The following is a 24,127-nucleotide window of genomic DNA, read 5'->3' on the forward strand; positions in this document are numbered from 1 at the left end:
TCGACGTAGCTTTGCTGCACACTTCTTAGCCACGAGCGGGTAGATTGGCCCGGGTCTGTTCTGACTCGCATCGGCACGGTGCAGCTCGTTGGGCCAGCGATATTCTCGATTCCATCAACAGGTACATTTCGACCACTCAAAGTCGCGGCAAAAAGAACGTCGTCTGAGTTTTCGTACTGCCCAAGCAAAATAGCCCATGCACCTTGAATAGCAGATGCTACTGTGACGTCTGAGCTAGTCTGGCGGGGAAGTGATACACTCTGCGTGACGACAGAATTCGTTGACTGGAGATCGTTGTTCAATGGTAACTTGGGAAACGATGGCATACGCGCTCCAGACATCATATCTTTCCAAAAGCTCAGGCCAGTCTCAGGGAGTGGATTGTTGACGATATGGTCGACAAAGACATTATATGGAACCAGTGGAAGTTTGCTCCCACCCTGAGTGTACAAGTCACTCAGTCGATCCTGGATACTAGACCAGGAGTGCCCGTCGTATGTGCTGTGATGAGCTGTCCAAGCGAGATACTGCGTTGCAGAGGTCTGGTCTTGGATGATGGCCAGCCTGTTTAGCGGTTGTCCCAGACGAATTGGCCTTGCTTTATCTTCCTCCAAATAGGAGTCTATGCTCATGTCCGCAAGAGCGAAATCGATACCTGTCCTTGTAACAACCTGCCAGTATTTCGAGGAATAGATAAGCCGTGTTCGCAGTATCGCGTCAGATCTAACCAGAGTCTCCCACGCAGACCTTAAACGCGCCAGGTCAATCGTATCTGGAAGAGACCAAACAAACTGCGCTGTATATAGACCCGGCTTTGATAGCGAGAGAGTCATCGTCGACTCTTGGAATGGTGTACAGGGATATAGATCAACAATATCTTGGGGATCGACTTGGCAGGCACGAGACGATTCTTGAATAAGGCCGTCTACATCAGAGGGAGCCATAGCGAATGGTTGGATCAAGCGAGGCAGAGCATGTTCTTCCGCGTCACTGACTGTGGCCTGGCGAGACATGGCACCTAGTGAGGGATGTAAAAAGGCATCGCGGTAGCTGATTGACATGCCGTGACCCTTGCCAGCCGAAATGAGACGCATAAGAGCGATGGAATGGCCTCCCAACTGGAAGAAGTCGTCATCAGTATGGAAAACATGAGAGTCATCAATAGCAAGGACTTGTGACCAAAGAACCGCCATTGTACGTTCAGCCTCAGTCTCCAATTCTGTCCTTTTATGATAGATGCTGTCTTCTGAGGGACGCAGCAGCTGGCGTAGCTGTCCGGGGGACATCCCATCTGCCAAAGAACGCAAAGCTCTCCTGTCAAGTTTGCCCGAGTTGGACACGGGCATCTGTGTGACAGGAATAACTGCCTGGGGGATCATGTAGCCGGGGAGTCGAGGAATCAGCATTCTCATAGCCTGGGCCATTTGATCAACAATGGATGAATCTTGTTGGTCAAGTGGCACGACTCCCAACTTAGACGCGTCTTTCATCTCTACCTCCTTGTTCATGCAGAGAAAGACAACAACAACAGGGCCTGTTTGGGTTTTGACAAGGTCCACACAGAAGTTCCCTTCCGGAAGACCGCACTGCTGTAGATGAGATTCAACTTCGCTCGATTCAAATCTTTGACCTCGAATCTTGAGCTGCGCATCCTTACGCTGAACATAGATAAGAGAACCATCGGGGGCGTATTTGACGAGATCTCCAGTTCTATAGGAACGGCCTTTATCGGTGCTCCATGGCAGAGCGTCAAGAAAGACACGCTTTGACTCTTCTGGTTTGTTGACATAGCCGAGTGCGACTCCCGGACCTTGCAAAATCAGCTCTCCAACCGCGCCAATAGGTCTGAGGCGGTTGGGGTTCTTGGCGTCCACTATCCAGGTATAGCAGTTGATGCCACGTCCAACATTCCTTGGGTCAGCGTCTGGAGATAGGCGGTCAGTGCAAGTCGACCAAACGCTGCATTCCGTGACACCATAGCCGTTCTCGGTATCAAGGCTTCCAGCAAGTGTAGCAAGGGTAGTCGAGTCCAAAGCCTCCCCTCCTAATTTTATACATCGCAAGGTAGGGACACTAGAGGGCTTGATCATCTTGGCTATAGATGGCGTCGCAGTGACCGTGTTGACCTTCATCCTATTCATAGACCCCATCAAGTCTTCATGTCTCTCCTGCTCGGATGGCATACAGATACATCCCCCAACCATGAGCATTCCAAAGATGTCATATATGGATAAGTCAAATGTGAAGTCGGAAAACTGGAACAGTCTAGTTTCTGACGTATACTGCATATGCTGGGCCATTGAGGCGAAGTTGGTCACCAATCCAGAGTGGGCTAGCTGAACACCTTTGGGTGTCCCCGTACTTCCGCTCGTAAAGAGAATGAAGGCGAGGTCCGAGGGTTGATAAACACTGTCGACATATTGTGTAGGTCTCGGAAGCCTCTGGATGAATGATGTGCTAACCTCGAGAATATTAGGTACTAGACTGATCAAGGCGTTAGACAGTGTTGGTGAAACCAGCAAATATTGGGCTTTGGTGTCTTCTGCAATGACCTCTGATCTTATCCGAGGCCAGGTCGTTCCCAGAAGCACACAGGTTCCTCCAAGCTTGAGTATAGCCAGAAATGAGATGACTGCACAGGCCGACTTTTCGATTTGGCACAATATGCGGTCTCCACGTCTTACTCCAGCATCTTGAAGGTAGATCGCCATGCTTTCAACCAGGTTCTGGACCTCGAGGTAAGTAAATTGACCCTCCCAGGTGCAGAGCGCGATTGCGTCTGGGCTCCTCTTGACCTGGGTGAAGAATTGCTGATGGAGGCAGAGCGAGCTGGGCGACGGCATGTCCGCCTGCCATTCTAGGATCTGAGCGACATCAGAAGGGCTTAGAATTTCGATTTGGTTGAGAGTCTTGTGAGGATTATGAACCAGGAGATTAATGGTATTCTCAAGCTGCAAGGCCAATCGAGAAATCTGACTCTGATCCAGGATATGCGAGTCGTAGATAAAGTTGACCAATACTTGGCTGGCGTTCTCCTGGAAACATTCCACAACAAGAGGGTATTTGAAGCCCTCATGTGCCGAGACAGCAACCCTCTCGAGATTCATCTCACTTCCGGTTTGTCCGACGAAATGACTTTGCACAACAAAAATATTGCGAATGTTGACTATGTCTTGCATTTCTGGAGATAGATCTTTGAGGTTTGCAAGCCCAACGTGTTGGAATGGAGAGTATTCGAATTGTTGCTTGACATGAGACACAAAAGCTTCCACAGTCCAGCCTTCTGATGCCAAAACCCTAACAGGAATGGTATTGTTAGTAGGGCCAACAATGGCGTCTGCATCAGCTATGGTAGAAGCATTTGCTCCCACGATGGTGCCGAAAGTGACATCCTCTGATTCTTCATATCGAGACACTATCAAAGCCCATGCTGCTCTCAGAATGGAAGAAGGAGAGAACACCGACGTATCGGACCTTTCAGTACTGATCCTTGGCATCGAGAAAGAATACTGATGTGAGGCATCCGTCACAGGTTGATGCACAGCTTTATCTTGAGCTGGAAATGCCGATACAGATGCACCAGCCAAGTTTCGCGTCCAGTACTCTTGCCAGTCCCTGCGATATACGTCTTGCTGGAACTGGATATAGTAACGGTAAGGAACTGGAGACGATACTGGCCTATCCAGATATTTCGCCCCAACAACTCTTAAAGTCTGATCGACAGTTCGCCCATCATGACAAGCATGATGGCATGTCCAGACCAAGAAGGAGGTCCCAGGTGATTCCTGTACAATAGTAAATCGAACAAGGCGATCTCCAACTTGCATAAGTCTCTCTTGATCATCTTTCAAGAACTGCGACAGGGTGATATTCTTGTGCTCAGTCCATTCGATGTCCTCATCTACCACGACCTGAAGCGTACCGAAGTCTTGCAGGTAGATGATCCTGGTTCGAAGGATTGGAATATCACTGAAGGTGCTTTTCCATGCCTTACGAAACCTGTACATGTCAAGGTTATCCGGAAGGCGGAAGACAAACTGGCTGATATATGGACTGTCATCCATTGAAAGTGCCATCAATGACTCCTGCAATGGGCTGGCCGGGTAGATGTCGTCGATAGCACCACTGTCAATATGGCACTGCGCACTCGTCTGCTCGCATAGCATACCTACATCAACATCTTGGCCAAGTAGGCCAAAGCGTTGACCTGCTGGAAGAATGGCTTCTTGGGCTACTTCATGCTTTTCGATATTCTGCTTCTTCTTCTTCTCGCTCATCTCGGCCTGCAGAAGGATCGTTGATTGTTGAAGAATGTCATCAACAGAGAGTTCGATATCATATGGGCGACACAAGATGCCTAACCTGATGGCCGCAAGAGAATCTCCTCCCAAGTCGGCAAATCTGCTGTCGAGATGGATATTCTTCTCTTCAAGCCCGAGAGCAATTGCCCAAAGCTGGCGGAGAACGAGAGCCTCAGCGGACCATGAGGATGTATCATCAGCCTTGTGACCTGCACTGGTATTTATGGTGAGTATATCATCAAGACGGAATCGCGAAGCTTGTTGAAACATTCCTCGTCGATTGAGCTTTCCTTGATTGAAATAGAGAAAGTTCTGAACAGGCAGAAAGACTGAGGGTACCATGTAAGAGGGCAGATTATGTGACAGTTGCTCCATCACATGAGATCTCAACCTATGGAACTGATTCCAATTATCGGTATCAGCGAGCGCCAAGGAGCCAGAAGACTTGGCAGAGTTTGAGTCAGAGTTGACGGTCTGTATAAATGCTACCAACGTAGCAACCTCGCGGTCTCGGAAGTTGACCACGCCAGAAATAGCTTCTATCCCAGCTGGAAGACATTGACTGAGCCGATAATCAATCTCGCCTAACTCAATTCTCTGGCCGTGTATCTTGACTTGGTCATCGATTCGCCCCAAAAGACAGACAGAGCCATCAGCGTTGAACCGAGCAAGATCACCCGTACGATAGAATCGTGCTTCAGCAGGCAGACCGACCTCAGAAGCCCAGCTAATATTCTGAGGAAAGGCCTTGGCAGTCAACTCGGGTTTGTTGAGGTAACCCCGACCGAGGTTAGGCCCGTGAATCAGGATCTCGCCGACAGTCCCAATAGCGGCCAGGGTGTCGATATCGCCAGGTCGAACCAGCCAATATGAACAGTCTATTGGTCGGCCAATGTTGCGTGGGTTTTCATCAGCGCTTTGAATGAGGTTTACGCAGCACGCAATGCAACACTCTGTAGGACCATACGAGTTGTAGAGTCCAACACGCCCTGCCCAGGTGCGGAGAATATTTGCACTCATTGCCTCTCCACCCAGGATCAAAGTCCGTAACGAGGGTAGTTGGCTTGGCTGCAAATCCCGTGCCAGGCTAGGCGCAACGTGAAGCGTATTGCAGTTGTACTTTTCAACGGCCCCAACGATGTCATTGAGACACTCCTCCCTAGTAGGAACGCAGAGACAACCACCGGCCATTAGCGTGAAGAAAATATCATCCATGGCAACATCAAAGGTATATGTTGTCACTTGCAAGAGGCGAGAGTCTTTGTTGCGGCCCATGAACTTTATTCGCTTTGACGAAGAGGAGACAAATGCCCCATGCTCTATAACGCAACCCTTGGGCTGACCGGTGGTGCCAGATGTGTAGTATGCGTAGATAGCGTGCTCAGGAGTGACGGGGTATCTGGCGGTGGCGGGTTCGTTGGCTAGGGATAGCTGGCTGATATCAATGATCTCCAAACCTGCATAGGCAGACGCAGAGTTTGGAATGTTTGTAATAATCCGACTGCTTTCAATATCGTTGATGATGTACATCTGACGATCCTTCGGCCATTGCGGATCAAGAGGTACAATAGCCGCCCCTAGCTTCGATAGGGCGAGAGCGCAGATGGTGAACCAGATGGACTTATAGAATGCCAAAGGAACCAGGTCATGGGGGCGCACTCCCTTCCGATAGAGATAATTGGCCAAACGAGATGATTCCTCGTCGAGTTGAACGTAGGAAAGGTCTCCGTCCCATCCGTGAACTGCACATGAGTTGGGTGAGGCAAGCACGTGCTGTTTGACAACGTCATGTATGCACTCAGGAGTGTAAGGCGTCATAGAAGCGCTATTCCAGGTTGTCATATCCCTGATATCATCTGCAGTGATGCTTTTCACCTCTTTGATCAATTGTCCCGCTGATGGCTTGCAAAGTTGGTGAAACACTGTTTCCAACTGTTTGAGGAATCTCTGCACAGCGACTAGGTCAGCACATGCAGGGTTGAAGAGTACTTGAATGGTGATTTCTTTCGAATCAAGAGATATCACCATGCTGATCTCTTCGTTTTCCTCCAATACCAGTCCGTTTCCCGATGCCGACATCTTGTCGTCGACAAATGCCAGCACGTTGGGGACAGCAGGAACAGGCATGTCAGGTGGAAAGTTCTGGGCCATTTTCCACTTTGACGCCACCTGGTCCAGAAAGCTGCTGATCTGGTCATTCTTGTCCACAAGCACTCGAAACGGCACGACTCGACTCTCTGCTCGAACGCCAAACAGAACGTCTTGCGAGTTTGAGTACTCGCTCATGACAATAGCGAATGCGGCATAGATCGTAGAAGGGATAGAAACCAGCAGCGTTTCTTCCGTAAGAACGAAACGATGAGTAGACTTTACAGTTGCCACTGGGTCATCTGGCCTAGGCGATTTAAATAGGGAAACGGCAGCATGGTCAATATCAATCAGATAGCGTTGCCAGTCTGATGGGATAGGCTAGTTAGGGGTTTTAGTACATTTTTTTTTCAATCTATGGGAAGTAGTAATACCATCTCGTGTTCTGTATACCCGTTGGGCGACTCGATTGAGGAATTGTGGCCGTTAGGGAGAGTTGATTTTCCGTTTAAAAGAGCCATGCTCTCAATCTTCGCTCCGTTTGTTGATTGAAAATTTTCTAGAAAGTTATCGATTCAAATGAAGAGTAAACAAAATTATTCTGCTATTGCTACTGCTACGATTTTTCCAGATTCATTCCATATAAAGAGAATAGCATCCCTAATAAGTATCCTGCTATCATGCTCGCCTTGTTAGAGTATATTGACCACTGCAGAGTATGTCCCACTTTCGAATCAGTGGTATCATCGTACCACTGCTACCCTAACACCATGTATGTAGGTAGTGGTGCCACCGAAATAATATAATAATAAAAAAAATTATTTTTTTTTTTGTAAATTAATAATAATAATGATATAATAAAACTAAATGTTTTTTTCTTAATAGTACTATTAATTTTTTATTACTATTACTATTACTATACTATTTTCTAACTCTGTATTATAGTAAGTTAGCTAGCTATACTGTAATTCAGCCCCCTGTAATAATAACTAGCCTCTCTATGTATATCCCCTGTAATAGGCTTTATAATTAGAGTCTTATTAGCTACTTACAGTAATCTAGGGTATCCGCCACATACAATTCAATCTGACCCGATTCCTCAACACTATAGAATAAGTAATGTCACCAGCCAGCAGTGCCTAATTAGTTTAATAAAGCTTTTACCTGATGTAACTTTTCCGCCATACGTAACACCCTTTTGTTGGCTTGAAACCCGTATTCTTAGCTAGAGGAGTAGCCTCACAAATCCAATATCTTTTAGCGTGGATAAAGCTATTGTAAATGCTCCAATTGAAAAGAATGCCTAATCTAGAAACCAGCTTGCAACTGCATAGCAGCCCCAGCCGCAGCAAATCCTCCCGATGTACTGGCAGAACTAACAAATTTATTCGGCGATGCGCAATCCCCAACTGCAAAAACACCAGCCTTTGAAGTTTCAAACATGGGTTCCTTGACTTTGATATCTCCTTCAGCGGTAAGTTGCAGTCCAAGCTGAGTGTATAATGCACTAGCCTGCACAGTGGCCGGCTTATGGACCAGAAAATCTTCTGTTTTCGTAGTTCCATCAGATAACTCGACCTGCACCGTGATTGGCGAAGCAGGCGTCTTTTGTGGCATGTACACCTTCTTGATTCCTAGGTTGTTTATGGAACACCAGCCTTCCTTGCCAAGAAGTCGGTAAACCTGATCGCCTAGTTCGGAGTTGCCATTGGTATATATGGTGATAGATCGCGAGAACTGATGGGCTGCGCGAGCCATACGTGCAACAGTCGATGTTTCGGCACATTCACCAACCGCTAGAACTCCGACGGACTCGGAGTTACGATCCTCGTATCCATGGCAAAATAGGCAATGGAAGCTTCTGTATTTAGTCTCTCTTGCTATACAGAGTTCGTTGGAATTTGGAGATAAAACATACATTCCTTTAGCCCAACATTCAGAAAATCCTTCAATCTTTGGAAAAACGTCTTTGACGCCTGTTGCCAGAATGAGCTTACGTGCGGCGTATTCAGTGCCATCAGCTGCCTTTGCGTTAAAAAGAGCCTCGAGCTTTCCACTTTGGGTGCTTGTGGTTTGTCGGACAGAAACAACCTCGACCTCCCTGTACTTGAATCGTTCATACCGTTGCAACTCCTTGCGTGCAGCGACACGGAATTCGTCTGGACGTCGATGGTCCCAGGTCGCCACCATATGCATCCGGTTGTCGGGTATTGTATCAATAGTGTTGCGATATGAGACACTGTCGAGTAGAACCACGCTATGGTTTTGGCGGCAGAGACCAAGGGCAGCACCCAGCCCTGCCGGGCCGCCGCCGATAACAAGAGCGTCGATTATCTGGGACATTTCAGCGAAGTTGCTTTACGACTATGCGGCCAGAGCATAGGTGTTAAGTATGTCTTTGAATAAGGAATGTGGGCGGAGGCAAGCTATCACCACCAAGTGGTGCCACCTTTGTGGTTCCACCTTTGTGGTTCTACGAAGATCTGATATGCTCTTGGACATTTCCCGTCGCTTGAAGATATATAGAATACGCTGCCAGGTAGCACTGGTTACATATCTTTTTACCCAAACAGCTTTCAGAATGAACAATCCCTGGGAACTAGACCACTTTCGCGAGGAGTTAGTCTCTGTCAACATTGACGCCGCTCAACCACAACAACTCTTCCTTTCCGTCCGTGGCCCACCAAGAACAACCCCTAAACAGCCCGTTGCTATCATAGAGTGTGGTGCCGCTGCAACAACCCGCTGGTGGACTGTCGTTCAACGTCTCTTATGCCCGACGCTCCGTGTCTACTGCTATGATCGGGCTGGGCTAGGCCGCAGCGGACATGCTGTGGTGTTTCCTCGCACAGCATCCAGTATGGCGTTTGAACTGGAAAGGTTGTTTGAAACCGTTGGTGTTGAGCCGCCTTTCATCTTTATTACTCACTCATATGGTGCTATCATTACTCGGGAATTTCTTGCTCGTCTTCCTAGGCCCAAGCAATCCGTTGTGGGGATGTTGTTTGTCGAATCCAACCAGGAGAAGACACACCAAGAGCTTATAGTTTCAAGCCATCTCAGCACTAGCTTGAGTGGTCTGAATAGTCTTGTGTCAACAGGGCTTTACGAAGATCACCAGTATAGCGAGGCGGAGGTGGAGGCAATTCTGAAGTACGAGTCCGGCACTACGACGAATAGAAGCGACAAGCCATCGGCAGCCATCTCCGAGTTGGAAAATATGGAATCCAGCGCGAGAGCCCTTGCGGATCGAGAACAGTTACAAAAGCACATACTTAGCCCAAATCCCATTACTGTAATGCGAGGAGACATAACACGAGATCTCCGACGATTATTCAAGACATCTGGTGTGATGCATCAGGGAGCGGAGGAGATAGAGTCGTTTTTAGAGCACTTTGCCCGCGTTGATAGGCAGTTGCAGCGAGAAATCCTACAGCTCTCGCATAGTGCACGGTTCGTCCAGGCGAAGAAAAGTGGTCACCACGTTGAAGCCACAGAGCCAGAATTAATTACAGCTGAAGTTAGGCGGATAGTAAAGCTAGTTAGATAAGTTTTATATACTAAATATAGTTTCTTATTAGGATAAAATAAGATTTTAAAGTCCTTACTTTAAAAAAAATTTAACTACTTTATATAGTAATATAAATACTATATTTAAAGAGCTTTTGTAAGAGGTCTAATGGCTCAGTTAGGTAGATCCGTTGATGCAGATAATGTAGACCCTCTATTGTTGTACGACTAAAGCTTACCGCTTCTTCCTATAGCGTGCAGAATTTACAGGTAAGCCCCCTCGATAGGGGCTCGCTACCTAACCGAGGTTCTCCCGAAGCTCGTGGGCTCGATCCCCATTACCGCTTTAATTACCCTAGACTGTATTATTAATTCACTATTATAATATTATTATAATTCTCTCCTGTACAAATCTTTCCTTCGTACCTACTTACTATTAGTCAGTTCTTAAATAGATCGCTACCTCTTTTGCAGCTCAAACGCTGCATGACCACCTCTGCAGTACGCATACTGCCCAGATAACCTTTTTCTTTCTGAAGCCTCAGCTGATGCCCGGATCACGAGTGACTCTCGAGGATATATCTTACTAAACACTACTAGAAATAAACCGCTGGGCCCTTGCTTGGAGACCGTGGAAGGGGGTAATTGCCGTCTATAGAGCAGCGTTCTGGATACCTTGAGGTTTTCCCCTGTGAGGTGTTTCCTCAAGAATGCATAGTTCTAGGGTTGTAGCTACTGACGATCTTAGTGGTTATGGTTCTCCTGCCTTTGGGCATAGGAAGATAGTTAATCTATCTATATAAGAGAATTTTGGGGTGCAGAGGGATATGTTACCGCTAATGGGATACGCTCTTGAGAGTAATACTCCTTTATGCTAATAATATACTGGATGAACTAGATAGAGACGCTACTGGAGTGAACTTCTAATAAGACTAGATGCATTAATGTCCTGTACGAAGACCTATAAAAGACGCCTCGCTTCTTTCGAATAATTCAAGGGATTACCTCAAACCCATCTGGTAGCTCTTGGGTTATAATCCAGCGTTTCACCATGTCTGCGAAAACCTTGGGCTCTTCCTCGTTCCATGGGTGCCGCATTCCCCGATGCTGGACAACTTGACTCCCGTTTCCTGCCACTACAGTTTCGAAAAGCCGGCGAGAATGATCAATATTGTCTGCCGAAACTCCAGGCCGCGTGGCAGCGACCACCAACGTACGACATTCAATCGTTTGAAGCTCTCGCGAGGATATCAAGATATTAAATACATCTTGTGTCAAGGCAAGAGACCCGAGACCCCGACAAAAACGGTCCCATTCGGCGAATGGCTGTCGCGCAAACCCGCTACCTCGCTGAACTCCGTAAACAAACAGTGGTAAAACAGGCGTGAATAGGTTAGGCGTAAATATGTTGAAGCCTGATACGATGAGGGAAAGGACGCAAGATGGGTGCTGTGATGCCAAAGCTGCGGCAATGTGGCCACCAATGCTGATACCAACCACATGAGCGAGACCTCCTCGCGCTTCGGCCTTGATCAGCGCTGCTAATCGACGGACAGTATCGTCAATCTCGAATGGATGGATATCAACTGAGTTTCCGTGAGAGGGCATATCAGGAAGGAGGAGATGGTAATTGTGCTCTGCGAGGAGGGGCCATACACCGTCCCATTCGCTGCCGTCGGAGAATCCGCCATGGATTAGGAGTATGCTTTCACCACCAGGGTTATGGGACTTGTAGAATATGGTGGTTTCTGTCATATTGGTATTGAAATTGACTTGGGTAGTGGGGTTGGGGTTGTCTGCAGCTATTGAATGACTAGGCCGCGTGGATGATATCGGGGCCATGAAAGTTACGCTCGTGCCACGTCTCTTTGCAAGGTAGAGTCGGCACAACTAACATGCCGACGCTAAACGAGTACTATGAGGGGGTGCATTTGAGTTTGTCCAATAGATTAATCGATCGGATAGATTTTAGCCCGTCCAATTTCCCAACCGGCACTTTGTAGCGCTCGATTAAAGGTGGTTGGCCCGTTAAGAAGTAAAAGATTGGCAGCTGTTGGTGAAAGTCGTACCCCAGAAATATCCTTTTGTGAGAGTTCAAGGCTCTTGATGGTACGTAAGAAAAATAGTGGTGCCACCTGTGTATTGTATGGGTCTAGTTCTAGTTACAACGTTCCAGAAAACTATACGTCCGTGGGTATGTAGGTGGTGCCACCAGTCTCAGTCTTGTGTGATGTGAATAAAATATCCTGAGGGAAGTAGAATGCTAGATCCTGAGTTGAATAGAACAAATTATTAACGCCTCCAATATGGACAATACAATTGGTCCCCGTGTTGATCCCAGCATTAGAGCATTTGACTTTACAGCGCTCTTTGAAGAATGTTTTCTTGACATTTTACCATGGTCACTATTCCTGCTTATGCTGCTAGTTCGTCTGAAATTCTTACTGAACAGACCCAAAATAATCCGCGTGGACAGGCTGTGCCTAATCAAAGAGGTATGCCATATGCTCTGCATTGGGAAGGATAGTGAACTTAAAGTGATAGGCGTTATGGACTCTTTATGCAGTTGTTAAGCTGGCCCAGCTCATTCTGTGGGCTAGTATCGCCGCCTTCACAACTGCTGGAACTGTGCCAGCGGCGGCACTGGCTTTTGTTGGGTGCATGGGGGGATCTGTACTCTCATATTTTGAGCATTGCCGGTCGCGGCGTCCCTCTAGTCTCCTCGGTATATTGACCCTTCTAATCCTGCTTTGCGATGTCACCAGAGTGCGGACTATGTGGTTGATGGATCAACCGCGCGCTATCTCTATCTTAACCACAGCTGCTTTGCCTATTAACATATTACTCTTGGTTTTTGAATCACTCACAAAAACTGCTGTTGCTAATGAAAAAGAAGCGAGTCGATCAAAGGAAGAGATTGTGGGTATATTGAATCGCAGTGTTTTCTGGTGGCTCAATTCATTATTCATACTGGGACGCAAACATGTGTTACATATGGGAAACCTTCCGCGTGTTGATAGCAAGGTTCTGACTAGCTATGCTGCGCCCAAGGTTTATGAACGATGGGAAAGCAGTAAGTTAGGGGCAAAACGAATGTACAACACAGCTTTCTAACTTAATCTTATAGAGCCCCAGTCCCTGATGCTTCAATCTCTCCAAGCGTATCCGATGACCCTTCTCAGAGGTGGCCTATGTCGCTTGTTCACAGCTCTGTTTGTTACATCCCAACCACTGTTGCTGAAGCGCACTATCCGATGGTTTAGCGAGCCATCTACTCCCGTCTCCGATGCCGAGGGCTATGGATTGATCGGTGCTTACTTGGTAGTCTATGGTGGCCGAGCGGTGTGTTTAAAGACCCCAAGATACGTTGAAACTGGGTTCGCTCCCAATAGCTAACAAGACAAGGTATTTACAGCATTGGCACAACATCAAAACTACCGACTCATCACCATGATTCGCGCTAGTCTTGTGTCGTTGATATATGACAGAACCTTGACACTGGATCTTGTTGAAGCAAAGGAATCGGCTGCTCTCACTCTGATGAGCACAGACGTCGAAAGAATCGGACAGGGTCTGCAGTTTGTCCATGAGATCTGGGCAACACCCGCCGAGTTTGGTGTAGCGATATTTTTGCTCCAGCGAGAGGTTGCTCTGGGTTCCTTGGCACCTGTGATAATTATCATAGGTAAGAAAATCCTCAAAGAACAACACAAGAATTGCGATTGCTAATCTCGTCTTAGTCGCTATTGTGGGAACAGTTTTACTTAGTATGAAGATTGATCCTCACCAGAAAGAATGGATTGGAGCCATTGAACGCAGGATTGGATCAACAACAGATATGTTGCGCAATATGAGAGGCGTCAAGATGTCGGGGTTTGAAGACGCGCTTACTTCCATTCTCCAGGCCATGCGTGTTGAAGAGGTCAATATTTCACGTGCCACCAAGCTGCTATTCATCGGCTGCCAGGTTTTCTCAACAGCTACAGCTACCATCAGCCCTGTTCTTGGATTCACAATCTACGTTCTGATGCAAAGAGCACAGGGAAAACCTGGCCTGGCCTCGTCGAGTGCCTTCACAAGTTTGTCCTTGTTTAGTATCCTCTCCAGCTCGGTTTATATCTTCCTCACCTCGGTTCCAGCTATATTCTCAGGAATAAGCTGCTTTGCGAGGGTCGAGAACTATCTTGTGTCGGAGAATATCACTGGTCCTACCGATGCGGAAGGACAAGACTCAGAAGCATCGTCCATTTCAGCAGAAAAAATCTCGATAATTGCTCCAAAGATTGCACCTTCTGACTATCTCTTGGTCATCAGGGACGGGAGTGTGCGTTGGAAGGGCCAAGAGAAAGCAGTTCTGTCTCAAATTAATCTTTGTATTGAACAAGGCTCATTTTGTGTGATATCTGGATCGGTTGGCAGTGGAAAGTCCTCTCTCCTGTACGCCATCCTGGGCGAAGCCTCCCTCAAGGCCGACACATTTCACATCTCCACCACAAGCATTGCATACTGCCAGCAGTCGCCATGGCTTCCCGATATCTCGGTCAAAGAGTGTGTGTTGAATGGCAGGGATTGGGACGAGGATCTGTACAAGCGGGTCATACACGCTTGTGCTCTTTCAGAGGACCTCGCACAGCTATCTGCTGGTGACCATACAAAAGTTGGTTATGAGGGAGGGACTCTCAGCGGTGGACAAAGGCAGCGAGTGGTAAGTCTTGATGGGTTCAGTCTTGTCCAATGTTCGCAACTCACATGGTCATTCCTATCTGTTAGGCACTAGCAAGAGCATTGTATTCTCGCCGGAGACTTCTTCTATTGGATGATACCTTTAGTGCCTTGGACCCCAAGACAGAGAAATCTGTCTCAGGTAACCTATTCTCTTCCAGTGGCCTGCTCCGCGAGCTCGGAACAACAGTCATATGTACCACTGGAAAGCCTGGTAAGTTATTCGTATCTGCCGCTCGTATAATATATGTCTGATGCCAGCAATGATTGCACAGGAAACTCGAATAAATATGCGGATTATACCCTGGATTTGAACAAAGAAGGAGAAGCACAACTGAGAAACACGCAAAAAGACATGCAAGACGATGAAATTGAAGCTTCTACTTACAGTAGAGAGCAGAACGGACCAAAGAAACAGGAAGAAGACGCAAATCACGAGTCCAACCAATCCCCTGAAACATCCCAGGAGCATGAACTTGCTCAGGAATCAGTTCCCACATTCTCCTCGATGATATTCTATTTGAGGTCAACGGGCATGGGCTTCTTCGCCCTATCATTTTCCCTGTCACTAGTCTACAGCTTCTGGCAGAATTTCCCTAGTAAGATAACTCCATTTGCTTTTCTGCTCATGGTAACAACTAGTCTAACGTGAAATAACACGCAGCTATCTGGGTGAACCTGTGGACTCAGCATGATGCTAAGCACCCATACGGGGATCTGGCCAAATACATTGGAGTGTACATACTTTGCGCAGTTCTAGCCCTTGTCACCCACACTGTCGTCACTTGGTTTGTAAATATGGTAATACTTGGAAACGCGAGGCTAACGCTATTAGGCTTGTAATGGTATTGATGGTGCAGCGGTCCGCGCAGGGCCTACACGAGATACTCCTGAAAACAGTGGCACGGCAAGTATTACAGGGCGTGGATATGTCGTGTTTACTAACAAACATAGGGCACCTATGTCATACTTTGAAAGCGTCGATATAGGCACAATCACGAACCAGTATGCCCATGATCCAGCTTTTGAATGTCTTTGGAAATACTAACTATTCATTCAAGCTTCAGTCAAGATATGGAAAAGGTGGACCTTGAAATTCCGCTCACAGGAGTCCAAGCTTTGTTCGGTTTGTGATTGCAAATCATGTTTTATTTTCTCTATACTAACTGCATGAAGCCTTTACCTCTGCCTTGGTCCAACTCGTCATGCTCTCTATCGGTACTAAGTGGATGGCAATTACTTTCCCCTTTATTATCGCAATCTTGGCAATAATTCAGCGACAATATCTGAAGACCTCGCGTCAGCTGCGACTACTGGATCTCGAGGCCAAATCACCGTTATACTCCCACTTCACAGAGACTCTTTCAGGATTGGCAACAATCCGAGCATTTGGTACACACAAGCAGTGCCAGAGTATCAACACGGAGAGACTCGACTGCTCGCAGGGACCCTTTTACCTCCTCTACTGCGCGCAGAGATGGCTTACTCTGGTGCTTAATCTTGTCATCGGAGCAATGGCAATTCTTATGATGGGAGTCACTATCAAACTACGAGGTTCAACCGGTGCTGGGTACATTGGCTTGGCTTTTGTCAACTTGACTACGTTTAGCCAGAGCATTCAGTCATTGCTCACATGGTGGACGATGATGGAAGCATCTATTGGAGCAGTTCACCGCGTGCAGCAATTCGAAAAAGAAACGCCACAGGAAGATGTGCTCGGACAGGTTACTTCTCCTCCTCACTCCTGGCCGAAAGCAGGGTTGATTGAACTGAAAGAACTTTCGGCATCTTACTTGTCAGTATTATTCATGCCTTTCGCTTAGAAAAGAAAGTTGTTGATTCTAATAAGAACATAGATCATCTGTCAGTCCAGTACTCCGTAATGTTACCTTTACAGTACAGCCTGGACAAAAGGTGGGCATCTGTGGCCGGACAGGGAGGTGAGTATTTACATACAAACAAATAGGTGGTTGTCTGTGGGTTATTAACATTCTACAGCGGAAAGACCTCGCTCATCCTTTGCCTCCAGCGCATGATAAAAATCAACAGTGGTTCTATTCTCATCGATGGACTCAATACGTCCCATGTGCCAGCTAAGACTTTGAGAGAAAGACTGATCTGCATTCCACAAGATGCCCTCATTTTCAACGGTACTGTCCGTCTGAATTTAGACCCCCAGTCCAGTTTTACGGACAAGCAGCTCCAGGACAATCTCCGCCGTGTTGAGCTATGGGACCTCATCAGCAGCAAGGGAGGCCTTGATGCAACAATGCAAGATGGGCTATTGTCTCATGGTCAACTACAGCTGTTCTGCCTAAGCCGGGTTCTACAAAAGAAGTCGCCAATTGTCATCTTGGACGAAGTGTCTAGCAGGTAAGTAGTTAGCTATATTGGTACAAAAGACCAACTTTCTGACAGTTAACGATAACAGTGCCGATGAGGAGAGCCAGCGTCTTATCTCAAAAATCATAAGAGAGGACTTTAAAGATCGTACAGTAATCTCGATCGCCCACAGACTGCAACAAATTGCCGATTTTGATATTATTCTTGTTTTCAGTCAGGGGCAGCTAGTAGAACAGGGGAGTCCGGAAGACCTTCTTGGTCGCGATGTGTCTCTATTTCAAGATTTATTTTCGCAGCAGGATAAATAGGTATAGTCACTTTGTAGTGTCTTCAGGTCCATTTAGTTATTGAATTAATGTATATATCTTGAACATAAAGGCTGCAGGTAATAGTAATCCCCCCACAAGACTATAATTATTTAGGTGCACGAAATCCGAAAGGACATGAATTTTAATATGCAGACTACTTGAAAAAGCTGGCACTATAGGTAAAATTCCCATATTTATTGCGTTTATGTCGACGTCGAGGATTCTTATCAACTCAACTATGGAACTGCCGCTGCATTGAATAACATACCTTCATCCTTCTGCAATAATTAGACTAGTGACATTGGGTCAAGGAATAACATGGAAATGCTTCTTCGATCTTTACCATATGGTTACAGAACACTTGTCTTCATGGTGGTAACACTTTTTTGACTGATGGCACTCTCGCGAGTGGTACCACTTATCCTTAGCTCAAATTTAGCTAAGAATACGTAAGCAGCTGTTAACTCAGCAATGTCATCAACCAAACCAGCAAAAGTGTCTACGCTTGGGCATTTATTACAACAACAGTAAAGTAGCTATCTCCATTTTCTCCATTTATTTATTCTCCGACATTCGTACTCGAACGCTTATTTATTTATTTATAAAGTGATCTCCCCAGTTGTCTTCAGAGTTTAACGACAGAATGGAAAAATCTCCCGACCTAGTACTCATCCAGGCGACATCTATACGTTCTTCAAATCTGCCGCTATTCTTGATTCACGGCGACGACGGAGATATATCCAAATATTTCCTCCTCGATCCTCTGGATCGTAACGTCTATGGAATCCGTAACCGGTGTTGCGATTCAGCGAAGGCCTGGCCTGGAGGCATACCAGAGATGGCCAAGGCGTACCTCGACCTGATACGTGCTGTGAAGCCCAGGGGGGAGATATTACTGGGTGGTTGGTCATTAGGTGGTCTGATATCACTCGAGATTGCACTTGTCATTGCGAGAAACCAATTTTCGCCGCTGAACGTGGAAGGAATCATAATGATCCACACGATATTTCCAAGCCATCAGCTACGAATTGAACAGGTCTCGAAGCGGCCAGACTCTAATGCAGATAGCCACAATGGCGTAGGTCCTTGCATGATACATAATCAAAGAATGATTGCAACGTGGCGACCATCGCCTTGGCCTATCCGACACATATATACAGGTCTATCGGATTTCGAAAGCGAGAGTCCGATAGTGCCTCAGGAACCAGAACGCATCTCAGAAATTCGTTACCGACAGCCTCCTCCCCCGACTATTCTTCTCCGTGCAAGACACCCTGCCTCTCTGGTGGCTCGATGTAACAATGCAGGATATTGCGCTGATACTCATTGCCATCGACCGATGCTTGGTTGGGAAAGCTATAGGGAAGATTTCATTGTTTCCATAATTGATATTGAAGGCAACTGCTTTTCAATATTTGATAATAACTATGTAAGTATAATATCAATTCCGAAATTATAGAAAAGTAACTAAGATATACTTTAGCTTATTTCTTTACATAGGTATTTAGATCAGTCTTGTAGACTCTTTGACTAAATATATATTTTTCATTACTTACAGCTAGATATCAATTTTAAAACTCAAGCCTAGATATTAATTCCCTATTATGTCTTTCTTAAGCTTGAGGGACTGTTATGCTTTAGCCCTTATCTATAGGTAGGATATTTATTAGCATGCTAAAGTAACTAGATCTCGAGGTCGCTCAACCTTTGACGTCGGGCCTCCAGCGACGCCACACTACACCAAAACAACAGTACTCTACCCTAGTGCTATGAAACGCTTGGATTGTGACAGGTAGAAGGTTATATCTCCACCGATACGCTTTTAGATCTTCACCCTATCTGCAACCGCATTGCGGTGGTCCAGTTTGACGCTCCTGTGAGGCTCTACCTAGGCTTGCTCGTCATCACGCTTATAGACAATAAGAATAATGTCATGTTATTCCATTATTTCACCGTCAGAGTCAATTCTGACATCTGTATCATTAGTATCGATCTGAATTTGCCAAGGTGGGTTCATCTGAGCCGCCCTAGGTTAGTGTATTAAACACCTTCCTTGCCGCCAGCACCGGACCTATCAGCCAAACCGTTAACAGTAAGTTGGCAGCGCTTGCGTCAACGACGCAAGGTCTCAATGTGAGTTGATCTGTTTCGACTATCATATTGCAGGTGCCTGTGCTCGACTTGATCTTTCCCACGGCAGCTTACACACAGTTGATGTCAGATACGGGGGCAAGGGAGATGGATCAGAGAAAACGTCAAAAGGATTTTACTCATACTACGATCCATGACAAAAACTCATAGCGAAATAAAGACCATAATATTATTAAGATGCAGAGAAGTCAACCTGTCTTTGTAGCAAAGTCCCGTAATCTGAAAGGCCTACCTGCATATCATGGACTTCTGGGACCAAGTCGAGACAATAGCAAAAACATCACCGAACCTTGCCGCAGCTGGCCATTTGGTAAAAATAAGAACTACAGGTCTGTCCATCTCAACACAATTCCAACAGCTGTTTCTTTTCTTTTTAGTAACAATGACCATTGTACGACACCTCCACGGTTCCCCGTTTTGGCGATCACGATCCCTATCCTCGGGCCTCGGAGATATACTGAATGGAAAGAAGCTGCAAACCTATCACAACCTGTATGACAGACTTCTCTATCTATCTTACTTTTCAGCCTCGATATATCGTACCATAACTATTGGAATCATGCCATAACCAAAGATGCTGCGGTCGAACAATGCAGAGCTGATGACTGAACTTGCCGTTGCCCCTCAGGCATTTACTGTAGTGGTAACATAGAATTAGGTGGTGCCACCACAAGTGTTACTTGAATCGATCCTGTCGGGATTAGATAGGTGAAGATCGCATCACTATTACATAGGTGGTACCACCTGTAAATAATAATTATACTTAAGTCTAATAGCATACTTCCCTACAATATCTCGCTTGTTAATTCGACTTGATCGTGAGCATAGTGTCTTGAATTCATTCTTTATCTTGGTACATACATTATGGCCAGCAATTTCACTTCAATCCCTGTCCTTGACTACCCATCTTCCCTATCTCCTAGCACCAAACCCGCATTTCTTGCGGAGCTCCGAGATGCTTTAGTTAAAGTTGGGTTTTTTCAAGTCAGAGATCCTCCGATACCACTCAAACTGCAGCAGGATGCTTTACGCCTATCTGCGCAGTTCTTTGACCTCCCGACCGAAAAGAAGCTCGATATTGAAAATGTACACAGTAAACGCTTTCTTGGCTACAGCAGGATCAACAGCGAGAGTACTGCCTCAGGAACGGATTACCTGGAGTCCATTCTGGTACACTTCATGCTCTTTTGGAACTAACTTCGGGGTTCTGATGTTGTTCTTAAGTTAGGTCCTAATCTTCCCGAGCTGGGGCCAGAGGAGCCTGTCTATCTTCATCTACAGGGCCCGAGCCAGGTAAGTAAAGGCACTTGTTCAACCTAAAGTAAGGCCGATACCAATCATTTTTCACAACTAGTGGCCGGACGAAGTCTCAGTACCTGGCTTCCGCGATGTTTTAGAATCTTATCATTCTCAAATTCAAGACTTTTCTATTGAATTCGCCAGACTGATAGCAGAAGCATTAGAAATGCCCCTTGACACACTGACTAAGCTTCTCGGACAGCCTCTGTTTAGTCGCTTGAAACCCACAAGATATCTTCCACCATCCATGAATCCTGCCGCTGAGGATGGGAGTCATGGTATTGGCCCTCATAAGGACATCGCCTTCATGACATATTTACTTCAGGGTGGAACTCACAATTGCCTGGAAGTTCAAAACAAGTTAGGACACTGGGTTCCGGTACCCCCCGTGCCTGGAGCGTTGGTAGTTAACATTGGTCGGTTGTTGGAAGTAATCACTGGTGGAGTCTGCGTGGCTACAACTCATCGAGTAATTCTGAAACGACAGGGTTTTGTAGATGGCGATGGCAAGAGTCTGGGCCCTCGGATCTCTTTACCCTTCTTCCAATTTGTCAATCCTCGTCTTACGGTTGATGATGTCTTGGTAGACGTCCCGCATCACATCAAGGACTTAGTCCCTGACCAGGTTGCGACTACAGAGGCAGAGACATTCTTCTCGGGGCTTTTCAACAATTGCATTGGGGACAACATCTTTGTTAACCACCTCACGACTTACCCGAGGGTTGGGAAGAGATGGTACCCTGACTTGATGCAGCTAGCGAGTGAGAAGCAGGCGGAATCGAAGCGGCTGGATGAGCAGAGGCGAGCGACTGAGGGACATATCTGAGATACATTTACCTGGGCCGAAAATACAAGATATCAGATTTATTTCAGAAAGACCAATACAGCAAAGTGAATCAAAATCTGTAAATGTTATAAATCCAACTTACGTTCTTTTTTTTACTGTTGAATTTCTGTTATACTACGGTTAGGAGCATCACTTTTTTTTCACTAAGAAGGATAACTCGCCAGCACACACATAAATCCAACTTACGTATAACTAATAATATTAATTACATAAGTCTGTAAAAGAACCCGTACTGTGTTTTCTATACAAGCCTGTAATTAATTTAGCTTAACTACTACATATAATATTTTCTATTTTAGAAATAATACTTACTAAAGGTTGAGGGATTAATACTTACAAGGTTGGTCTCTGCCAGTCCTTTATCGTGACACTCCAAGTGGTGCCACCTCACCACTTATAAAGGTGTTACCACTCTAAACAACCGGTGTTTCAATAATAGATATATATAGTATAAATCTCAGGTAATCAACAGTACTCTGTACAGCTTTTCAACCCTTTTCCAAGCAAGATATTTTTGTGCTTTACTTATAAAATATTAATTACAACTTAGTAACCAGCGATTATGGTAAAAATACTCCCCCCTACAGCATCCATAGGTCAGTCTTTAATAGCTAAAAGATATATTATAAAGACTGAATAAAGTTAACGTCTGGAGAAAATAGATTGGGATCAGATTTCAATTGCTACAAATCTAGGTATGCTAGAGCACCTTGTCTATGTTTTCGTGTTTAGGTTATGTACTAATGCGGACCTTCCATCTAGGCTTGGGTCATGTTGAATCAACTTACCATATGTCTACCGGCCGATGGAGTGATCCCGTGTTTGTCAATGATCCTTACTTGCGAGTTCACGGATTAGCCCCTGGATTGCAATATGGTAAGCACCAATGCTCCCACCTCGTAAGGATTGAGCTGCACATTATTGACCCAGTTGACCCTTAGGACAACAGTGTTATGAGGGTCTCAAAGGTAAATCCTTATTCATGATCACAGCCACCGATGAGAGTTAACAATCGCAGCCTTTCGAACTCCAAAGGGCAGGGTGTCCATTTTCAGGCCTGATAAACACGCCAAAAGAATGAGTCACTCAACTTCAACCATTAGTATCCCTAACATACCCGAATCTCTTTTCCTAGCTTCTGTTGAGCTAGCCGTAACAAGCAACTCATCATACGTACCACCTCATACCTCTCGAGCTATGCTATACATCCGCCCATTTGCATTTGGATCATCAGAAATGATTGGGCTCGTTCCTCCTTCAGAGTATAAATTCTGCGTCTACGTCAAGCCCGTTCCAGCATACCATGGACTTTCAGCTCAGGATGCCTTAATTCTCACAGGCTTCGACCGAGCCGCACCGCATGGCCTAGGACACGCCAAGGTTGGCGGTAACTATGCGCCTGTTATCAAGTGGAGTGAACAGGCCAAGGCAGATGGATTTGGCATGACTCTACATCTTGACAGCAAGACCAGAACCGAGATCGATGAATTTTCAACTAGCGGCTTTCTGGGGATCAAGGTATCTGATGAGGGGGCTGTCAAAGTGGTGGCACCCAGTAGCCCCTGCATTATCGACAGTACAACAAGCGACTGCTGTCTTCAGCTTGCTAGGCATTATGGATGGAATGTGGAAAAGAGACCAGTAAGTTCCATATCCCGTCGTTAGTTATCAAGTCCAAATAGGTCTTGAAATGCCAGATGGAATCTTGGTTGACATGTTCTAGATCAAGTATACCGAGCTCCCAGAATTCTCTGAGGTAGTTGCCGTCGGTACCGCAGCTTCGGTTGTTTCTATTCGATCTATCACCTTGGAAGATTCTCGCGAGACAGTTCGATATCTGGATGCAACCACCAACCAAGGACGGTATGCTCGCAAGTTGTCAACCTCGTTGGATGACATTATGCATTGCAGGGTTGAGGATGTATTTGGGTGGTGCCATCAAGTTGGGGAGGCCCCAGTTGAGGATGTACCAACCCGAAAAATGGGGTCTTCAAACAAGAAGCCTGCCTTTGTTGATATTATGACGCTGTCTTGTGCAGGTCAAGGAGCGCGGTTCTCTTGCCATTAGATAAGGAGCAGACCGTGATATCCTAGTACTAACTGCAAGCTGGCCATTACGTGTTAAGATGGAGATAAAGAAGCAAGTATTTAGAGGCACGTAATAGCTATAAGCTATAACAGATATTCTGGACATCTCTTGTATCTCTGTCATTGGGCTTGTATTCTGCAATCTACTATTTCTGTAACTATCAAAGTGTATGGGAATTTAATTAATTACTCATAAACTGTCTTAGAAAGGCCAGTTCTACAGTTCGCCCACATTGTATTTACTTAATAGAAATATAGTTTTACATGAAATATACAAATGTATTCCTTGTCATGTTGCCAAGCCTATGGCTACCCTACATTTCTGACTACACAGCCAAGAAGGAGGAGCCTTCTTTATCCCGACAATATACATGTGAAATCTCATTCATATTTCAAGGATCTGCGCCTGCCACATAATTGCAACTACATGATCATTTGGACAAGTTGTCAGGGACTTGACCTTTTGTTCC

The 24,127-nt window shown here is 46.0% G+C and overlaps 8 protein-coding genes across 8 annotated transcripts; 5 read left to right on the top strand and 3 right to left on the bottom strand.

Annotated features, from left to right (window-relative positions):
- Positions 1-3,732: 3,732 nt before the first annotated feature.
- Positions 3,733-6,587, bottom strand: FGSG_11660 (uncharacterized protein; the record flags this gene model as incomplete). Its single annotated transcript, XM_011317329.1, has 2 exons — positions 3,733-3,785; positions 3,923-6,587. The coding sequence occupies 2 exons, from the start codon at positions 6,585-6,587 to the stop codon at positions 3,733-3,735; spliced, it is 2,718 nt and encodes a 905-aa protein (XP_011315631.1).
- A 1,110-nt stretch (positions 6,588-7,697) lies between these two features.
- Positions 7,698-8,732, bottom strand: FGSG_00043 (uncharacterized protein; the record flags this gene model as incomplete). Its single annotated transcript, XM_011317330.1, has 1 exon — positions 7,698-8,732. One exon carries the CDS (start codon positions 8,730-8,732, stop codon positions 7,698-7,700), a length of 1,035 nt encoding a protein of 344 aa, XP_011315632.1.
- A 238-nt stretch (positions 8,733-8,970) lies between these two features.
- FGSG_00044 (uncharacterized protein) lies at positions 8,971-9,939 on the top strand (the record flags this gene model as incomplete). The annotated part of the gene is made up of 1 exon (XM_011317331.1): positions 8,971-9,939. One exon carries the CDS (start codon positions 8,971-8,973, stop codon positions 9,937-9,939), a length of 969 nt encoding a protein of 322 aa, XP_011315633.1.
- Positions 9,940-10,892: 953 nt separating this feature from the next.
- FGSG_00045 (uncharacterized protein) lies at positions 10,893-11,741 on the bottom strand (the record flags this gene model as incomplete). Its single annotated transcript, XM_011317332.1, has 1 exon — positions 10,893-11,741. The coding sequence occupies one exon, from the start codon at positions 11,739-11,741 to the stop codon at positions 10,893-10,895; it is 849 nt and encodes a 282-aa protein (XP_011315634.1).
- Positions 11,742-12,205: 464 nt separating this feature from the next.
- FGSG_00046 (uncharacterized protein) lies at positions 12,206-17,272 on the top strand (the record flags this gene model as incomplete). Its single annotated transcript, XM_011317333.1, has 14 exons — positions 12,206-12,394; positions 12,444-12,972; positions 13,027-13,241; positions 13,305-13,584; positions 13,640-14,604; positions 14,670-14,835; positions 14,897-15,220; positions 15,286-15,422; positions 15,457-15,626; positions 15,683-15,747; positions 15,798-16,416; positions 16,478-16,561; positions 16,620-16,994; positions 17,053-17,272. The coding sequence occupies 14 exons, from the start codon at positions 12,206-12,208 to the stop codon at positions 17,270-17,272; spliced, it is 4,338 nt and encodes a 1,445-aa protein (XP_011315635.1).
- Positions 17,273-17,739: 467 nt separating this feature from the next.
- On the top strand, positions 17,740-19,573 carry FGSG_00047 (uncharacterized protein; the record flags this gene model as incomplete). Its single annotated transcript, XM_011317334.1, has 5 exons — positions 17,740-17,804; positions 17,880-18,701; positions 19,065-19,279; positions 19,336-19,405; positions 19,439-19,573. Exons 2-5 carry the CDS (start codon positions 17,916-17,918, stop codon positions 19,571-19,573), a joined length of 1,206 nt encoding a protein of 401 aa, XP_011315636.1. The 5' UTR covers positions 17,740-17,804; positions 17,880-17,915.
- A 714-nt stretch (positions 19,574-20,287) lies between these two features.
- On the top strand, positions 20,288-21,548 carry FGSG_00048 (uncharacterized protein; the record flags this gene model as incomplete). Its single annotated transcript, XM_011317335.1, has 3 exons — positions 20,288-20,593; positions 20,648-20,716; positions 20,778-21,548. The coding sequence occupies 3 exons, from the start codon at positions 20,288-20,290 to the stop codon at positions 21,546-21,548; spliced, it is 1,146 nt and encodes a 381-aa protein (XP_011315637.1).
- A 583-nt stretch (positions 21,549-22,131) lies between these two features.
- Positions 22,132-23,637, top strand: FGSG_00049 (uncharacterized protein; the record flags this gene model as incomplete). The annotated part of the gene is made up of 5 exons (XM_011317336.1): positions 22,132-22,165; positions 22,232-22,264; positions 22,332-22,445; positions 22,588-23,210; positions 23,293-23,637. The coding sequence occupies 5 exons, from the start codon at positions 22,132-22,134 to the stop codon at positions 23,635-23,637; spliced, it is 1,149 nt and encodes a 382-aa protein (XP_011315638.1).
- Positions 23,638-24,127: the final 490 nt, after the last annotated feature.

Source organism: Fusarium graminearum, chromosome 1 (genome assembly GCF_000240135.3).
Source record: "Fusarium graminearum PH-1 chromosome 1, whole genome shotgun sequence".
Classification (NCBI taxonomy): Eukaryota; Fungi; Ascomycota; class Sordariomycetes; order Hypocreales; family Nectriaceae; genus Fusarium; species Fusarium graminearum.